Source organism: Setaria viridis, chromosome 7 (genome assembly GCF_005286985.2).
Source record: "Setaria viridis chromosome 7, Setaria_viridis_v4.0, whole genome shotgun sequence".
NCBI classification, from domain to species: domain Eukaryota; kingdom Viridiplantae; phylum Streptophyta; class Magnoliopsida; order Poales; family Poaceae; genus Setaria; species Setaria viridis.
Window position 1 is genome coordinate 15151011 of NC_048269.2, and position 20856 is coordinate 15171866.

General features: G+C 42.3%; 1 protein-coding gene across 1 annotated transcript; it reads left to right on the forward strand.

Annotated features, from left to right (window-relative positions):
* The first annotated feature begins 1084 nt into the window (after positions 1 to 1084).
* LOC117865766 (uncharacterized) lies at positions 1085 to 3695 on the forward strand. Its single transcript, XM_034750008.2, has one exon. The coding sequence runs from the start codon at positions 1365 to 1367 to the stop codon at positions 3693 to 3695; it is 2331 nt and encodes a 776-aa protein (XP_034605899.1). The 5' UTR covers positions 1085 to 1364.
* The last annotated feature ends 17161 nt before the right edge of the window (positions 3696 to 20856 follow it).

A 20856-nucleotide genomic window follows, 5' to 3' on the forward strand; every position in this document is an offset into this window, starting at 1 on the left:
GGCTCTTGCTCGAAATTGCAGCGGCGATGGTGGACGACGGAGACGACAGCAACGGACAAATGGTGCAGAGGCGGCGAACGACGGCTAATGCGGCGGACTTTTGAATCACAACCACTAATGCAAATAAGACATTTTCGAATCACAGCTACTAATGCAAATAAGACATTTAATTTGGTCATAGTACTAGCTAGCTCCAACGCCCCGATCAATGTAAAAATTCATGTTCATCTTCATCCGTTTCATGGGATACGTTAGGTCAGAGGAGACACAGTATGCTAGAGAGAAAAATACGTTTGCATGTCATACTCGAGGCATCCTATCATGTGAAGCCCAGAGGCAGCGGCGGCACTGGACGGCGAAGGCGACGTCGGAGGAGGACGAGGTGGTCGTAAGGGGCGCCAGTGGGCAAGGCGACTTTGGCGTACTACGACAGCTGCGGTGGAGGATGACGGATGCGACGGCAGTGGAGGATGAGAGAGATTGACGGGATATTGGCCGGATAAGGGGACTGAGGCGGACCACGGCAGGACAGCGGTGGCAGTGGCGTAGGAAGCTGGAGGCGACAACTTGCGGAACAGATGTGGCAGCAGCTCTCGACAAGGAAGAAGTAACTGAGCCGTCCACTTGGAGACGAGTGCCTGAGCTGCACGCGTTGAGCCGAGCGAGTACGAGCGTCGTGGTCGCTGAGGTGTCGATTCGTTTGGGTGGCCACGCGGCAGAAATCGAGAGCAGGTCCTCATGATGAGGTTTTTGGGGACCGTCCCTATCTAATTTTTTTCCAACACTAAAATGTTGGAAATGAAGAGACAGTACCTCATCAGCATGCCACATCAGCATGCCACATCAGCATCAAGAGCCCTCGTGGAGGGGGTATGGACCTACGATGCACCACTTAACATGGTTTGTTAACGTAAAAAATGCATTTTGAAAGTTCATTGCACAGTGAGACAAGTTTAGGTAAAAAATGCATTTTGAAAGTTCGGGGCACAGTAAGACAAGTTCAGGACCCCGGTGTATTAAGATAAAATTGAATTACCAGCCTGTGACCCTGTGTATTCATTTCCAAGAGCCAATTGTGCTAGGCTCTATGATGGGCCTAATTCCCATGGGCCATGGGCTAAGGCAGCTACACCACAACCAGCACAGGCATGGCGATTCGCCCGCTGCGTCACTGATCCTCCAGCGGCGCCGCCGCTTCCTCCTTATTGGCACAGGCGTTCGACGATGATGGCTAGCGGCGGCAAGCCCGCTTCACCAAGGATGGTGGCGCTTGCGCGCGCTGTTCTCGGCTAGAGGCGGCACTGCAGCGTGGTCAACGCCGCCCGAGAGGAAGGAGAACAAGGTAGCCCGAATCTCCCGGTGCAATGGCCCGCGCCCACCTCTCCACGGTCATCGCCATCCCCACCTCCTCATCGACGCCTCTACAGCGCGCTCCCCAGGTCGCCTTGGCCGCCGCCACGGAGCGCGTGAGGGACGGGACGCTCAGCCCGGACGACGCGCACCACCTGCTCGACGAACTGCTGAGGCAGGCCACCCCCGTCCCTGGGCGTGCCCTGAACAACTTGCTTGCCGCACTCGCCCGCGCGGCGCCCTCTGCCGCCTGCAGCGATGGCCCCTCCCTCGCCATCACCCTCTTCAACCGCATGTCCCAGGGTGCTGGCCCGCGGGTCGTGCCAACCACGGTCTGCACCTATTCCATCCTCATGGACTGCTGCTGCCGTGCAGCACGCCCGGACTTGGTACTTGCCTTCTTTGGCCGCCTCCTCAGGTTGGGGCTGCGGTTGAATGCCTTCGCCCTCGGCAACCTCCTCAAGGGGTTCTGCCAGGCAAAGCGTACAGACGAGGCTTTGGACATGCTGCACCACCTCCACTGGATGCATGGACTAGACTGTGAGCCTGATGTCGTCTTGTTCAATATAGTCATCAATGGCTTCTTTAAAGAATGCAAAGTAGACAAAGCGTGCAATCTCTTCCATGAGATGATCCAGCTGGGAGTTCGACCTGATGTGGTGACTTACAGCACGGTTATTGATGCACTATGCAAGGCCAGAGCAATGGACAAGGCAGAGGTGGTCCTTCGACAGATGCTAGATGAAGGTGTTCAGCCCGATTACAAAACATATAGCAGCCTGATTCATGGATATTCCACTCTGGGAGAGTGGAATGAGGCGGTTAAGGTATTCAAAGGAATGACTAGCCAGGGTGTTCTGCCTGATGTTGTCACATGGAGCTCGTTCATGTCTTCACTTTGCAAACATGGAAGGATCAAGGAAGCTAGAAATATTTTTGATTCCATGGTTATGAAAGGCCAAAAGCCTAATGCCGTCTCTTACTCTATCATGATTCATGGGTACGCCACAAAAGGATGTTTCGATGAAATGGCTGATCTCTTCAATTCCATGGTACGAAATGGTATCGTTCCTGACCGCAAGGTTTTCAACATACTGATCAAAGCGTATGCTGCACGTGGGATGATGGATGATGCTATGCTTATGTTTGAAGAAATGCGGCAGCAAGGAGTGAACCCAAATGTAGTCAACTATGCAACAGTAATTGACGCGCTTTGCAAAATGGGTAGGCTGGATGATGCTCTGGAAAAATTCGGTGAGATGGTTGATCAGGGAGTATCACCTAACATAGGTGTTTACCAATGCCTGGTTCTGGGTTCTTGCTCTCTTGGTGATTTTGGGAAAGCTAAGGAATTGATATCTGAAGCAATTAACAAAGGTGTGTGTTCTAATAATGTGTTCTTCTATCCTATAATAAACAACCTGTGCAAAGAAGGAAGGGTAACGGAGGCACAAGATATGTTTGACTTCATTATAAGTATAGGTCAGCGGCCTGATGTTGTTATGTACAGTTCACTGATGGATGGGTATTGCCTTGTTGGCCAGATGGAGGAAGCGCTTAGAGTACTTGATGCTATGGAGTCAGCTGGCCTCAGACCTGATGCTGTTGCTTATGGTACACTTCTTAATGGCTATTGTAAAACTGGAAGGATTGACGATGCTTTGAGTCTTTTCAGGGAAATGTCACTCAACGGGGTTAAGCCCACAACTTGTATTTACAACATCATACTTGATGGGTTATTTCGCGCAGGGAGAACAGTTCCTGCAAAGGAAAAATTCCATACAATGATTGAATCTGGCATACCAGTGGGCATTGACACGTACAATACAGTTCTTCGTGGACTTTGTCAAAATAACAGCGTTAACGAAGCAATGGAGCTGTTTGAGAAATTACGAGCTATGAGCGTGAAGATCGATATCATAACTCTCAATATTATGATTTGTGCAATGTTTAAAACCAGGAGAATAGAAGAAGCCAAGGAAATGTTTGCTACCATCCCAAACAATGGGCTGGTGCCTTCTGTTAAGACTTATAGAATAATGATGACGAATTTCATAAAAGAAGGATTGCTGGCAGAGGCTCATGATATCTTTTCAGCAATGGAGAAGACTAGGTGTGCTCCCGACTCCAAAATGCTAAATCTTGTGGTCAGGCTCTTACTGAAGGAAGGTGATATATTGAGGGCTGGAAGTTATCTTTTTAAAATTGAAGAGAAGAATTTTGCACTTGAAGCTTCAACCATTGGATCGCTGATCTCTGTCTTCTCAAGTAAAAAGACATGCCAGAAATACATAAAATTGCTCCCTGAAAAGTTCAATTTTCTTGTGGAAGCCAGCCACAGTTGATATGTTATATGTGGCCTTAAATTCCCAGAACACTCTTGAGTTTTGTTTGACGCAAAGAATATTATTCATACACAACCAGTAGGTGTCTGGTCCTCCTGTTTTGTTAAATCTCAAGAATGAATATTAGAATTAATTTTTTTCCTTACTGTTGTATATTAGCTATGGCGCAACTGATCGAGTTTGATGGATATTGGGATAGATGACTTCTGAGTTCTGACTGGGAATACTCATATGCTTTTTCACATGATGCATGATGGATATATTTGCAATATACGCAAGCATGCGAGGATCATGCGCTAGGCACCTTGATTCTGTATGGTGTTAACTCAAACTGTAAACTGTTAGTTTGCTTCACGTGAGCAAATTTTTGACAGATGCCATTCTTAGTGATCTGCTTCATATGTAGACGTCCAATTGTTGTCAGTTTGACGAACTTGGTTATCTGCTGGATGAACATTGCGTTGTCGGTGAGATGGAGGAAGTACTATGAGAGTAATTGCTGCTATGGAGTCAGCTGGCCTTGAACCTGATGGTGTTGCTTATGGTACACTTCTTAATGTCTATTATAAAATTGAAAGGATCAACGATGGATTGAGTCTCTTCAGAGAACTGCTTGAAATGAACATGAAGATGATAGAAAGTAGAATACCGGTGAGTATACAACGTACAATACAGTTCTTAGTGTGATTTTGTAAAAGTAATTGATCTGAGGATGCAATCACGCTATTTCAGAAATTGCGTGAAATGGACATGGAGTAAGCTTGATATCATAACTCTGAATATCATGACTTTTGAAATGTTTAAAGCTAGGAGAATTGAAGAAGATAAAGACTTGCTTGGTTTCCTTGAGGAATGCTTATTATTACCTTGTTACGGGGCCGGTCCTGAGATTTGGGAGGCCCGGGACGAAAATAAAAATCGGGACCCTTTAATATAAATATTATAACAAATATATATAAAATATTACCAATAAATATTTAAATGCATCTAAAAGCAATATTCATAACAAATTATTTATACATATTACTTTAAAAGTTTCTTCTAACATTCCTCGATGCAAAGTCACTTATGATAAGGTTGATGTTGTCAATCTCATCCAACAATTTCTTCTCGATGTATAATGTTGTAAAACCGTTTAACCTCTCCTGAGTCATTGTTGACCTCAAATAGTTGCTCAATAACTTCCAACTTTGAAAAGCTTTTTTCAGCCAATGCGACAGTCACAGGCACAGTAAATAAGAGTCAGTAAGCAATGGAGATATAAGGATAACAATCCACATCTCTAACTTGCTCAAAAATCTCCATAGCAGACATTACACCATCTAGCAATGTGAATTTCATAATCTTTAATTCAGAAATAAGATCGTATACCTCAACATCAGATGAACCATCAAAAGAAAAAGTTTCTGCAAATTTAGTGCAACATTCTTCAAGTTTATTATCATTTAATGACTTCAAAGTGCTTGAGCTCATCAAAAATCTGAATATATCTTTAAACACCATAAGTTCTTCAAATCTCTTCTTCAAAGAAGCGATCGCCATATCAACCAAAACAAAAAAATATTCAACTTCAAAAGCCTTCTCAGCTTTAAGAATTTCTTCTTGGTAATTACTTTCATCAAACTGTTTCTTCCTCGTAGCACGACGTTTTTCTGGAAATGATGCCCCTACACCCATGTCTGTTGCAATACCTTTGGCGATGATCAGACTAGAAGAAAATCCCTCATTTATGTAATTCTCAAAGTATTGCATTATACCTTGTATTTGCTTCAATGTAGAGTCAATGCACATGGCTGGCGATTGCAACTTCTTGCTCACTTTATTTACAGCAAATAAAATATCATGCTAGATAACCATATCAAGTAGAAACTCAAACTACCAAGTGCATCAAATAAATTTTTTGCATCACTTCTATCCTTAGGTTCAATGTCAGAAGCATGATGTAACTCAAACAAAGCAGATCTTAACTCAGTAGCTTGATATTTTATTGCTGTAACACTTTTGATTCGACTCTCCCAACAAGGATTGAATAATGATTTCACAGTTAGACTAGGAACATGTTTAAGCAAAATATTCCACCTTTTCATAGAACCAGCAAATAATACATATATGCGTTGAACAGTTTCAAAAAACAAAACAGCTTTCTCACTAGATTTTGCCATATCACAAAAAGTAAGATTTAGACTATGGCACGCACATGGCATATACAATGCTCTTGGATTGATATCAAGTAACCGTGTTTTTACCCCTTTATATTTTTCTTTCATATTAGAACCATTGTCATAGCCTTGACCCCTTATGTCACTAATTTTTAGACCAAAGGACTCCATAGATTCAAGCAATATATTAAAAAGCCCCAAAACAGATGTGTCATCCACCTTCAAGAACTCCAAAAAGTACTCCTCAATTTTTATCTTGCCATCAGACAAATTAACACATCGAACTAATAAAGTCATTTGTTCTTGATGATTGATATCAGGGGTACAATCTAGGATAATGGATAAATACTTGGCCTCTTTAACAACCTTTGTGATAGAACTTGTGATATCAGAAGCCAAAAGAGATATCAACTCATTCTGAATTTTATGACTGAGATAATGATAATGAATTTCTTTGTTCTGAATGCGTCTAAGGTGGTCTTGCATTACCAAGTCAAATTCTGCAATCATCTCAGCACAAGCTAAAAAATTACCATTACTATCATTATAAAGCTGCTCACTGCTTCCTCTGAAAGCCAAATTGCATTTACCAAAAAATTTCACAATGGCTATTATTCTTAACAAAACTTGCCTCAACCGTTCTTTCTCCTTTGTGATTTGCTGCTGCAATTCTTTATCAATTGTTTCGTTTTTTCGCAGTCTAGCTCTCAAATCATTCCAACTATTCATGTTACTAATATGCTCAACACTATTTTCATGTTCTCTAAGCTTCTCACTAATATGCCTCCAATTTCTAAACCCATCACCTACTAAGGAACTACGACTCTTGCTAGTGCTAGACTTGAAGATCTTACAGCAGAAACAAAAAACTTTATCAACATGCTTTGAATAAACTAACCATTTTCTATCATGTACCTCTCCATTGCTTAATTTTCTAGAATAATGAACACATCAAAAATGTCTTGAGGCAGCATCTAGAGGAAATTCAATATTTTATTCTCTTATAGCCCTTTCTCAACTAACATGTCTCTTACTTTATTATCAAGATTATTATCCCAATTTTTTGGATTATAAATATCTAAAGTGTAAACTGGTTCCTCATCAACACTAGCAGACTGTGCATGTGCACCTGATGCATTTACTGTGTTCTTAGAGTCACTTACATTGTTATCATCGACGTTGATGCTAACATTTTCTTCATGATTCCCATTAGTTGCTTCATCCACAACAACTATTGCCAACTCATTTGGGTTCGTCGAAGCGCTCATATTACTCTCAGGTTCCTTATTACTCTTGAAAAATTAATCCATAGCTCCTCTCTATGATTCTATCAACTCATCGACACGTCCTTTTCTTTTCCTTTTCCTTTTCTCATTACTAGATTCATATTTTCTAGACGACATTATATCCCACAGTGCTGAAATATATAAATAGACAATAATTATAAATCAGTTGAAATTAACTAACTTATTATAGTGAATTAATAATTAATGATATGAAAAATTGGGGAATTGATAATCGAATCACCTGATCACAGGAGCAAATTGTTCCCAACCATAAGGTCGACAAGCTAAACTTTGTAGAATAGAACTCTCAACAGTCAACACATCAATCGCTTGAGGAACAGCCTGGTCAGACTCATGAACAGGCAGCGAATAGAGCACCTAGAGGTCACGAGTGCACGGCAGCAGACTGCAGGTAGCACGAATCACGATTCATGATTCACGATTCACAAACAACCTGACAAAAAGCAAACAGGAACTAGGCAGGAGTGAGGAACAGGGAACAAGATTACAAGAACAACAGAATAGCAGATTGGTCATGCGCATAGCGCATGAGTATGCACCTGCAGTCCTGCACGATGCGGCGGTGGCAACCCTTGGCGGCGGTAGACGTGAAGTATGATTGGATCTACTACTACTACTGATCACAATTTAGTCAATAGGTATAGGTAACCTGACACATGGGGTAGGGCCCTGGGAATTGGGGGCCCAGAGCAGCCGCACACCTGGCCCCCCTCCCAAAGGGCCGGCCCTGCCTTGTTGAGAAGGTAAGTCATTAATCCCTTCGATTCTCTTATTGTTCTTATGGTGATTTCATCAATTGAAATCACAAGCATGAAAATTATTTGAGTTTTCCTCCAGTGGATGACACCAAGGCGTTAACACAACAGGAGCTCTTTTTAGGACAATAACATCCAAACTGGGAGGTATGGACATGTACTGTCCAGTAAGATGTGCCAGATATTTATGCCTAATCAGAGTTTTGAGTTCCTGGTATGGTACATGGTGCCACTAGTCATACCTAATCACAGTTAACTAAAACAGTGTGTTGCATAACTCTAAGATGTGTGATGCATTGTGTTTTTCAATCAATTAGTATTAACATGTTGGTTGAGTAATTTATGATCCTTATCTTCACAATATTTTACATAAAGTTTGCTCTTAGTGTAATGCATGCATATGTACAACAACCTAATCCTATGCATAGTAATCTGCTATAGTAAGCCATTCATATCCATAGTAATCCTCTATAGTAACCACTGCTCCCTACCTCCATGTATTTTTAATTTTCGAGTCGTATCATGCTTATACCTCTATAGGAATTTAAATTTTTGTATCCCATATCTGAATGTTGCAGGTATGGCTAATCACATCAGATATCACGAATAGTTACATACCCACCATGGATGCTCTGAGAATTTATAGTTCAACAACTGTACCTGAAATACTGAAGGGCTTCTTTGGGATGACGTGTTGCTAGTCATCAAAGGTTGCGTCACAGGATCAACACCAACACCATGGGAAAACCTGAATTCAGGTTAAAATTCTCCTTATTTCACTAGTTTTGGTCACTGTGTTGTGATATTTGGGGCTTCAGTGGAAGATAACTTCCCAGCGATACGAAGGGATGATAATTATAAGGGTTCGATTGGTGTTGCTAATGACCCAAAAATGAGTTCCATCATTGCAACTAGTTATGTGTTAACTTGAGAATCATTGGACATATCTTGTGCTACTCTCAAAGAGCTACGGCAAAAGCATGTACAATACAAGATGCTTACATGCGAGTGCTTAATAAAGAGATAATGTTGTTACATCATTAAGCACTGCGCAGCCACATTGTTAGCACGCACTAAGCACCAGTGCAAACTTTAGCATCTTACCAACACATAGTGTCCATGGGTAGTGTCTACGCTGGCATGCTACCACGTGAGCAAGACACCACTTTAGAAACTACACTCTACAATCCCTGATTTCTTACTTATTGTGGGTCATCTCTCCTTCAACCAATCATATTTGTTCTTCATCAATCATAAAGATAATATCCTCTCCCAATACAAAGTTTGATAGTATCAGTGCATAGGTTCCCTCAATTCAGGTAGGTTTGCCTCCAGCCTGACAAAAGCGCAAGGTCAATGACGGAAAGCAGCAAATGACACGGGCTGTTCGGGTGTGGTTGACCATGCCGAAACCTCTGGGTATAATAATTTTTGGTGATCATCTATCATACGCTGCAACTTTGCTGCTTCCTTCTCAATTTCGCAATCTCTGTATGCATCCCGTAGCACCTGACCAAGGTCATCAGTAGGGCTATCTTCTGCGAACTCATCTTCATCAACCTCGTTCATTGTAGTATCTGCAAAAGCTTGGCCTGCAGCCTAGTCCGGAATGTTGTCATTATCCTGCTCCTCTTCGTTGTCTTCCATTACAACCCCTCTTTCGCCGTGTTTGGTCCAAACCACCGTGTTTGGTCCAAACCAAATAGTTAGGCATAAAACCGTATCTAAACAAGTGGCTGTGAATAGTCCCCCAGGAAGCTTGTGAATAGTTCTTCTTGTTACTGCATTGGAAGCATGGACAATATATGAACTCGTTCTTTCGCTTGTTCGCTTTGGCCATTTCGAGAAAATAATGCAAGCCATTAATAAACACCTTGTTCCGTCTGTTCGCATTATACATCCATTGCCAATCCATCTGCATCATATTACGCATGAAAATGGATTACACATGAAAATGAATTGCACATTTTTTCTTTTTTTATTTCTATTGTACACAATTAATTTAATATGATTTTTTAGCATGCAGGTCTCTAATACCTTGCCAACGTTATAAATATTAGGTTATATGGTAGTTTTTTTTACCAATTCTAATATATTGTTTCTTCATTCTTCAATGATTACAAATATTAGGTTCTCTTGTTGCGAATAAGTGTGTCATTTCCATTTTGCATCAAAATTCATCTTTACATGCCTATTGATGGTTATTTGATACGCTTTACGATTTATCTACATGCTATTCACGATTGAAAGCATGTCAAACTTTGTAGTGCAAATAATGCTGAAAGTTTAGATATAGATAGAAATACACATATTTAAATTTCAAATCCAAACAAGATGATACACTACGACAAACCATCCATTGAGTATTATCTAGGAGGACTTTAAGCATCCTTGGGTGGTGAAGACGAAGGTTCCGCTGAACCAGCCTCATCCTATAGTTTATTTGTGCCTCCTGCAACGGTAGTACTAAGTTGACGTGAAACACTCGGGACTGGTGGCGGAGCATAATGACCATCAAAAGGAGGTTCTTGACCTGCCGCAACAGCATTTTCATGACATCTTTGCAAATAACGAAGCATTGCTTTCTCCCACATGCTTAATTTTTCAGCTTATCATGAGGGCCAACTATGGTTTTCCCCTTGCCGCGAGAGGAACGACGATCGCACCCACCATCACCACTACCTCTAGCAGAAGAAGCCATCTCTATGTACAAAAATTCATACCTAAGCACTGCAGGACTTGTTGAACTTGAAGACCGTAATCATCTCGGCGAGCATTTCTCCACTAGGCGGCACCATACTTCACAATGGAAGAGCTCCGATTCTACAAGGAAGGGACAAGGTCTTCCACGATGTTCGTTGCCGCTCTTCCTCGTAGATCGGAGCTCCTCCTTGACGTCCATTGCTGCTCGGCGGAGAACATGCTCAGTAAGAGTAACACAGTATGCAAATTCAACAAGTACGGATTTAGAAAACCATATTGAATTTGACAAGATAAACCGTCTAGACAAGGGTAGCATCATTCTTAAACCGCTGCAAGGATACATACTATATATGACACATATGACATACTAATTTTTTCCTCATAATTAATACTGAAATCATGTCCATTCTACCTCACATTTACTCTCCAATCTCCCTCACATTCTAGCTCAAAATTCTCTCCATTTTCTACTTCACATTATAGCAAATAAACTATCCATCTCCATTCTACACATCAAGTTATTTTAACTAATACGAATCGTATATAACAAGCAAACTATCCATCACATTCTAGCTCAAAAACATGTATAAATACAAATCCTCTTCATTCTCCCTCTTTCTAAGAAACAAACTCATTTTTCTCCCTCTCTAAAGCATAAAACAAAGCACAATAATAGGATGAAGTAGTTAACCTTCACAACACTTTGGATGAGTGAAATCCGCATGGAAATAAGGGAAAAAAATTTGGGCAACACCTCCCCTAGGCTTGCTTCGATGCCATGGAGAGTAGATGAAACTCTCTATCTTTGTGGAGTGAACTGGCTCGGGCTAGAGGAGGAAGAAAGACCTCTATCTTGGGATTTAATGGGGGATGAGTTTTTATCCCGGTTTAAAATTCCAACCGGGATAAAAAGGAACACCTTTTATCCCAGTTGGTAACTCCAACCAGGACAAAAGGGTGGCGCTTTTGTTCCGGTTGGAGGCTCCAATCACGACAAAAGGGGGGCGCCACTGATGCCCGGAATCTGGCCATTACAACCGGGACAAAAGGGGGGCCTTTAGTCCTAGTTGCAAATACCAATCGGGAGTAAAGCTCCGCCCCATTCCAGCCTACCGTGCGCGCCCCCTTTTGTCCGGACCAACTTTAAACCGGGACAAAAGGGGACGCATGGAAGGTGAGTTCTCCACTAGTGTACGCAATCTAGAGGCCTAAACCTGTCTAAATCATGTATCTGCATTTACCTTCGAGTTCCTAATCTCAACGAGCTCCACCAACTAAAACATTACCTCAGACACCCCCCTCAGTAGGTTGCTGGGTTTAAACACCGACAGCTGGAGGGCCAGGTAGGGGTGATCGTCGAGATCATAGGGCGAGCTTGAAGGACCTTATCATCAAGATCAATCTACTCGACAAGAAGCAAGTCGCCGAGTCGAAGTTCCAAGCAGACAAATCTATGCCGAGACAGAATCGATGCGCTCCGCATTCCAGTCGAAGACCGAGTCGGTTTCCGCCGCAGGTTGCTGCATGCAGCTTGTCGATCAAGGCAGAGGCAAATCCGATTCAAGTTGGGAGATCAGTCAGACCGAGGGACCCACACCATAATTCCCAAGATGGCAAAGATCTGTTACAGTCACACGCAAATTGAGGCAAATAATCAGCTCCTACTACTCTCCGTGAAAAATAATTTTGAGGGATTTGTACTACACGCAAATGGAAGGCTACCACAAGACCTCAAAATCATAGCCTAACGTACATAGAAGATGTACGCGAGCACTGCTACCCCCGACGTTCGGTCGCATCAAGTTGCCGACGACTACTTCGACTACTCATCTCGACTAGAAAACTAGTCGAAGACAGTCTACTTCGACTACTCGTTTCAATTAGAAAATTAGTCGAGGGCGAGTTCCACGTGATCGGCAACAAGTCGGAATCGACTCCGACTAGTTGGCCTCATCAACAATCGACACGACTTTATCGACAATTGTCCACGAATCAAGCTAAGTCACTTTTTTAATTATTTTATATAATTTTCCAGCTTCTTTTTCCGCACTTTGCCAATTATTTCTGGAGCATGTTAACCGACAGCTATGGGCTTGGTACATCGAATTATGGAGGCTATAGTCACGGGTTTTGTGCACTGAGTTCCGGAAGCTCTGCCAAAAGGCTTGGTAAATCGAATTTTGGAGGCTACGGCCATGGGTTTGGTGCACTGAGTTCTGGAGGCTCGCAGCGGCTACACCCTAAGGAGACACAAATACTATGCGCGACAACACGCACTCTCCTCACCAAAGAGGCAGAAAAGTCTCAATGACTACTTTACACGTAATCGCGCAGTCTTTTTGTCGCAATACCAACTATATATTTTAAATGTCTTCTCTTAGCGGTTGTTAATCTACTCGAGCAGAACACGCCTCAATTCGTGAAAGCCTTGGATCTTCTGTCATGCCTAAATGCTAGGACGTGAGATAAAAATCTTCGTAACAGCAGTGCCAGTACGTGTACACGAGACAAAGATCTCACATGCAGTGATAATGGCTAAACAGGGACTGAGAGCCTAAACGTAACAGGCTAACTACTTGGGAGAAATATGGCCGAAACAAAAGCATGACACACAATATTTACATTCATCACTGAATAAATTTTAGTAGTTTCAATATTCCACAATGTGTTACATAATGTATGCATTTTTTTTCAAATCAAGCTTCGGCGCCGACTCTCCAGGACGCTCAGCGTACCTCTGACCTTGATTTTAGGAAATCTAATTAGTTGCATGCAGCCGATAAATAAGGGTACGAGAGTCTGCTAATTTGCCTAAAAAAACTAGAATTACGCTTTTCATTTGAGTCGATTTGAGCAAAATCTCAGATCAAAGGCCATAAAATACGATATAGCAAGCTAAGAAAAAGTCGGAAGGTTGGAATTGATAAGAAATGGCTAAACACGGAATATACTGTATACTCCCTCCATCCCAAATTATTATCCACTTAAATATACGATATGTCTAGATGCATAGTAATATCTATGAATCTAGAAAAGTCAAAATGACCTATAATTTGAGACGGAGGGAGTAAGAAACATGGCAAGTAACTTTGGGTGTGTTCGGACGATAACTGACGCTACACCAAAAATTGGGTATGTTGGAATTGATAGTAAAAGGCCAAACATAGAATATACTAAATAAAAACCCTGCGGCAGCCCAAACTTAGTACTAAAAGACTGATATACGCGTATTTGCATTTAGACATTTAGTACTGAATTCCATCATTAGGAGGAAGTAATGCACCTTTTGCTTTTGTTTTAGTGCCTTGATGACGGTGTCAACTTCTTGGACTGGACTGTTCCTGGAATGACTCGGAACTTAGCTTGCCAGCAATAGGTAGTTTTTTTTCTATTAAGAAGGAAAAATATTTAAACTACAACATCGCGGAGCAAGCTCACGTAGCAAAACGGGGCCAGCAGCGCGCGCACACACATACTCTCCTGTCCTATTTTGTTTTTAAAAAAACTCTCTTGTCCTTTTGACGTCAACAGTCTTAAACTTTTCTTTATCAACCATGCATGTATCGTAATATCATATGCTAATTATACGATATGAATACAATTTGGACGCAAAAACACACGTTTAGGACTTCTCAACGAGATTAAGCAATATACAAACACAAAACCTTCAGTGCACGTGCAGGCCACGTGCTCAAGAGTTCGCCGAGTGTATTATATTTGCCGAGTGTCCCCGTGAGTTTGCCGAGTGTTTTTTTATTTGGCACTCGGCAAATCATATTTTCGCCGAGTGTATTGTATTTGTCAAGTGCTATGAGGAATACACTCGGCAAACGGAGCCTTCGCCGAGTGCCCGCATTATTGCACTCGGCGAAAAAATTACACTCGGCAACTTGAGTGTTTCCCGTAGTGAGTTCCAGACATGAGTCCTATAAGTGAAATAACGAGTCCCAATTCTAATCCGTTGACAGTTTACCAGCTGGCATATTTGTTCCAACTTCACGGCAGGGCTAGCACGTGTTTTGACAAACAGTCCTCAGCAGCTAATGAATTTCAGCCATAACTTGCTATGGAGCACAAGCTCCACCAAGTTGCGGAGTACTTGACCTCACTGTTTGTGCTCTTCGTACCGGCCCCATCTTTAAAAGAAGATCACTCTCTTCAAATAAGAAACAACTGCAAACGTACTATAGAGGATCGGACCATGGCGGCGGATGCAGCGAAGGTGTCATGTTGTTTCTGATCCTGACCACCTTCCTTGCCGCCATCGCGGTGGCAACGACGAGGCCGGTGGAGAGGAGCGGCGGCCTGGCCGGGGAATAATGCACCGGTGAGGATGGTGACGCAGATGCAGGACTCACAGGGTCAGGGCATAACACTAAGGAAGCGTTCGCCGATTTTGATAGGCAATAGAGCATTCGTCCCGATGCTTAGTATCAGGTACATTTTGATTCGGTACACCAGGTTCAAATTTAAGGGTCCCCGGAGACCTTTTAGTACCAGATCAAAACATCACCCGGTACTAAAATGTCACTTTTGGTACCGGGTGGTATTTTGACCCGATACTAAAGGTTCTTGTAGCTTTAGTACCGGATTGTAATACCTTTTAGTACTGGGTGGTATTACGATCCGATACTAAAAGCCTCTCCATGGGTTACTTCAAAAGGAAAGTATATCCAATTTCATCACATGTGCTGTGTAGGTGAGATGGTAAGGAAGACTTGTGCGAGGTTGAAGGTCGTGGGTTCAAATCCTACGGACCACGCACGCGCGTATTACATGTAAAATTGCGTGTGGGAGCCTCCCAGCTGTTAGAAAAAATTTAAGCACAACCGGTACTAAGGGGTTGAGCATCGGTGTTCTCTAGCAGTGTAACCCTATCGGTCACTGCTGCTAATCAGTAATCATGGACGGATTATGAATATTTTAGTCAGCTGGAGCTAGCTGCTGTTTACAACCACTATGCGTGATATATTTGTTTGATTATAGATTTTGTAAATAAGTTATGCATCTGGTAGACAATAGTAGACATGTTGTTATACATCTATTGATCGATTTATATACATATGAAAGAAGCTCCTTGTATAAAAATCGGCCATGGGCTTGGGCTCGATGCAGTGAAGAAACTGAATCGACCGAGTACCTGACTATCCAAGTGTCTTGGCATGGGTGATCAAGACGACAATTACAGCTTTGAATCGGGAGACTAGAGCCTGGAGACCTGTTTAAAAAAATTGCAGCACGAAATTCTTGAACGACGACTGAAGCGAGCTGGACTTCAAAGCTCGAAGCCCAACAGCGAGCCGGCAGCAAATGTTCTTTTTTCTTTCCTTTTTGAACGGGTGGCAAGAGATTTATCCAATTTTTAAGAGGAAAAATAAAAACAAGAACAGTACAACAACTGCAACTTGCACGGCAACTATAAAAAACTTTCATCCGCTCATAAAGTTAACTTCGAATTTATTTACTCGAGAGACACCAGCGATCAAGTTCGTCAAGGCCGGTGGTCGGTGGAGGGGAAGAGCGGGGATGCGCTGGCCAGATCCTGTCAACCTCTAACGGGTCATAGTCACAACACTGCAATTAGAAATGATGATCGACCAACTGAATAATAAGCAAGAATGCATGTAATCGGCAAATTGCATCGGTATGTACTGCTGAGGTTTATCAGCGTGCTCAATGTATGAAAATTCGATGCTATTAGCTTGACTGATTATGAAAAAATATATGATATATCTTTCGTGTTTTTGAATTAGTGTATTTTTAATGAAATTGTTTGTCATATTGCAGGGTCTATCGATAGCTAATTAAGCAACGTCTTGTTTTCCCTTTGTTCCAAAATATATAATATATCTATCAGGATTTTGAAAATTGGCATTCAGTATTAGTTCTGTATCAACAAGTATTTGCATTTCGCCTGTTTTTAAGGCATCGACAACGGTGTCAACTTCTGGGACCATGTCTTGCCAGCTACGGCTTGCATAGTACTGTATCAATAATACAAGCCTCTTGTACTTTTGTCATCTAAATTAGTGCATGCTTTTTGGCTCAGCCATCTTACTACTGGCATAATCGGATAAACTAATTGATACTGAAAGCATACCGCAACGCGAAAAAGCAATCAATACGAACATACAAACACAAAAAACCTTTAGTTTCAAACATTTCAGTAGAAAATAAAATAGTGACAATTTTATACCGTACCATTGACAGTTTAACTGGAGAATTGACTCGTTATTTGTTCCAACTTCGCGGCAGTGTCAGCACATGTCTTGACAAAGAGGGGCGCTAATCAGCGCGCGCTGGGAGCGCTCCCAGCCATTGGTTTCTGACAGCTCAATTCGTCCCCCAAACTTTCTATTTTTGAAAAGTTTTAACTTTCCAATTTTGAAATATCATAACTTATATATATAACTTTGACACATAACTTTGTACTGCCAATTTTTTATATAATTTTTTAACACAACTTTGGTAGCATGCAAAACTTAGGTGTACAACCTCTACGTATAATTTCTACGTATCAACTTCGAGTTTTGAAAGTCATATCTTATATACTGATTTATATGCATAATTTCTTTTTAACAACAACTTACGTGATAAGTTATGTTGCACAACTTTTACGATATACATAACTTATACGCATAACGTTTGGCAAAACTTGTACGAGAATATTGTTAAACAACATACCCACATAATTTATACACATAAAAAATTATTTACATTAATATAAATGGAATAAAAAATAATTGAATAGGAAACAAAATGAACCACGAAGCGCGCGGGTAGATTTAGCTTTTCGCTTGACAAACCTCACCAGCTATAATTTCAGTCTAACATGCTACGCAACAAATTCTACTCTGATACAATTCCGTTCGCTCGCAAATACCATGGACACCTCCTCCAGTCCAAAGCGTGGCAGACCAAGTTTCACTGTAGAGACTAAAAATCGTCAAAAAATTGGACAATTCAAGTCTTGCATGGACGATCAATGGACGACTTGTTGTTGGACTATATAAAGTTTCAAAACACAAGCTCGGTTAAGTTGAATGAATTCGAAGTTGACCTCATGTCTCGTCTTCACCTATAGCTCGTCTATAAAAGGAGGCCACCACTTCCTCAAATAAAAGATCATCAGTTCAAATTGGCCTCTATCCAGCTAGCTACATTGTTTGGTGGTGTACGATCGAAAGCCATCAAGCAATGGCGGCTGCAGCAAAGGTGGCAATGTTGCTTCTAATCCTGATCGCCCTCCTTGCCACCGTCACCGTGGCGGCGAGGCCGATGGAGGGCGGCGGGGCGGAGAATGCGTCGGTGAGGATAGTGATGCAGATGCTGGACTCGAGGTCTAACCCCACCAGCCATTGCTGCTAAGTGGATATAGTAGGCAGAATTGTTAGAAACAACTCTAGATAACACGCCGTCAAATAGAGGAGGATCATCTAGATTACCATGCATTAGTATTATTTTCTTCGCAGTATCGATCTTCTTGACTGTTAATAAGTTCATCATGGATTAATAAGCAAGGTAGAACCGGGGTCAGTTGACGCCCACAGTAGATTGTTTTCTTTCCGTATGTCGTTTACAGTGTGAAGAATTGAATTTATCTCTGTACGTAGAATTTGAAAATTGTGTTTAAGAGATGATTTGCCTTTTGGAATCTCTGTTTTTATCCCAAAGGTTGACTGGTTGAGGAATTTTGGGGTAAAAGATGATCAGTATATGTTCAAAGCTTTGTGTGGCTAGTTCAAAGCCCTGAGTTATGGTGGCATGTCCCGCTAGCTGGTTTTGTGTGGCTAGTTCAAAGTATTTACGACATTCCAAGGAAGTTTCCGGCCTAGCATGAGTTGGTTTGCTTTTTTTTCAAAATCACCGAATCACTCAGTAATGGATCCAGGGATAGGAACATTAGGGGTCCAACTATGTAGAATGTTTCATCACAGGGACCAAATCATATAAGATTTATTTGAATTCATTCTCGATATATCTTAAAGCAAGGAGTCTAGTAGGAAAAAAAAAATTGAAGCATGAAGAGGCCCATGGTCCTTGCCAGCCCCACTACCAGTTCCGTCACTAAAATCAGCCACCGTCAGGGTGACCTTGCTCCTCGACCATCTGTCTACAACCATAGGAGAGGAGACCGATCCCATCTCTGAACCCAAAGTTGTGAGCAGGGGCGGATTGGGGTTAGGGGGGAGAGGAGGAAGAAGAGAAAAAGGAAGAAGAGGAGGAGGAGGAAGGATGGGGTGGATGAGCATCCGCCACTGGTTGTGAGGACGAACTTGGTGGTTGTGTCCATGGCGCTATGCTTCAGGCGGGAGGATGCGTTGGCTGCCGCCGCGAATAACATTTTAAAATGGACATTGATCGATTTCTCCAATTCCAAGCACAGCACAATACGGCCCAGTTAGGCTAGCCTGGGATCGGGCCGGGTTCAGTCCAGTAATGGTCATTTCTTTGGCAAAGTGCTCATCAGAAGGGAGCTGCCATCCTGTTCCACCCGACGTGCTAGGCATTCACAAAGAAATTGCAAGATTTATTCGCTATTTCGAAAAGCGAAAAATTAATGATAATTTAATACATAATTGGATTTATGATGAATGCTCTATCGATAAATCAACCCCAGACGAAAGAGCATATATATTATCCGTGACAGAGGGGATAAAAAAATGCAAATCCACAGGATTCCCTAACTCCAGGAGATGCCAAGATTCTCCTCAGTGAAGACCTTGTTAACAGGTGGCTTGAAGGAAACTGGCGGGAAAACCTCAATTTGCGAAAAACAGGGTGGCCTTCTTTGCACTAAATCAAATAAGTTCTTTTCTTCGTCACAGGGTGGATTGACCCAAGCTATTGCATTGTTTGCCCCGGCCTTTCTGATCTCATTCGTTTTCTAGTGTCTAATGAGTCAAAGAACTGGTATGATACTTGCCTCCTTGAAAAGGAAGACCAGTTATGCAGGTAGTTGCTCGACCAAAGTCGGTCAAAGAATTGATTATACGCCGCCTTCTCTTTCCATAAGGCCGATGGTACTGGTACAGAAGTGAAATACAGAAAGTAGAAAATTGGAAGTAGGAATAACATCTGATCGGAAAAAGGATAAAGAAAACCTGCTGCTATTGAGAAGAAGAGAAGTCAGCTTGGGGTTGAGACCGATTCTGCATGTTGTTGTTTCTATGCGAAATGAAAGATCAAAGAGATCCCGGCCGCCACCAGGAATGCTGCAAGATATTAAAAAAAACAGGAATGCAGCAGACGTTGACTCTGAAACAAGGACCATGCTGGTGCAAGATGAGGACTAATATTCAGGGACTCTTGTCCGTCTCAGAACAATAAACAAACCATAGCTTACGAATTAATTAGAGCTTCCTCCCCATGACCCGGTGGCTCGGCTGGCTGTTACTTGTGGAGAAATCTAACTAACAAAACCCATTCTCCAGCATGAATAGGACCAGGAGAGACGACCAGGTCGATCGTGACTCGTTCCACTTCTCGTGTGATGTGGATCAAATCCAGACTGACATGAAAGCCACGAAAGGTGGTTCAACAAGTCCGGCCGATCCCATAGCTAGGCCGGCTTATCTGAACTGCCATGCTTTCAATATGATGACATGTACACAGTAGTAGCCTTCTCATGCTTCTCATGCATGAGAGGCTCGCATGGGAAAAACAAACCCAACTCTCGGACTCCCATGGTGACTATGGTGACCGGGAAACACACGAGTGACGCAACATTTTACAGAGTCAGGCTGACTGGCTGAGCAGATAGCAGCCTTTCTCCGCTAGCGCATGACATGCATGTTTGCCCCTTCAATGGTGTTTTCTGACAAAGGTCAAGGACGGCGGACGGACGCACTCAGCAACAATTTCCTCCCATGCATGTATATCCAGCTGTTTCAGACGAAGGGAATAGGATATATTCCTCACTTAATTTGACCGCCACACAGCATGACGCATAAGAGCTCCAAAAGATCAACGCAGACACGTCAAGGGTCAGAGTTTTTTTTGAACGAACCGCATATTGATAATATTGATATAGTAGAAAAAATACAAAACTACGGTCCTGCAAGGTCAAAGGCAGAAAAAGAAAAGAAAAGAAAAATAAACCATACCCGTCCGGTTAGATTGGAACATCAACGCGGGTAACCATTCAACTCGAAACCACCAAACCCGACCGGTTGGATTGGGACCTCAACGTGGTCACACCACTCCACTCGACAACGACAGCTGAACCGAAGCCTTA

Excerpts from the sequence above, each read along its gene's own strand:
- LOC117865766 (XM_034750008.2), top strand. The coding sequence starts at position 1,365 with ATGGCCCGCGCCCACCTCTCCACGGTCATCGCCATCCCCACCTCCTCA.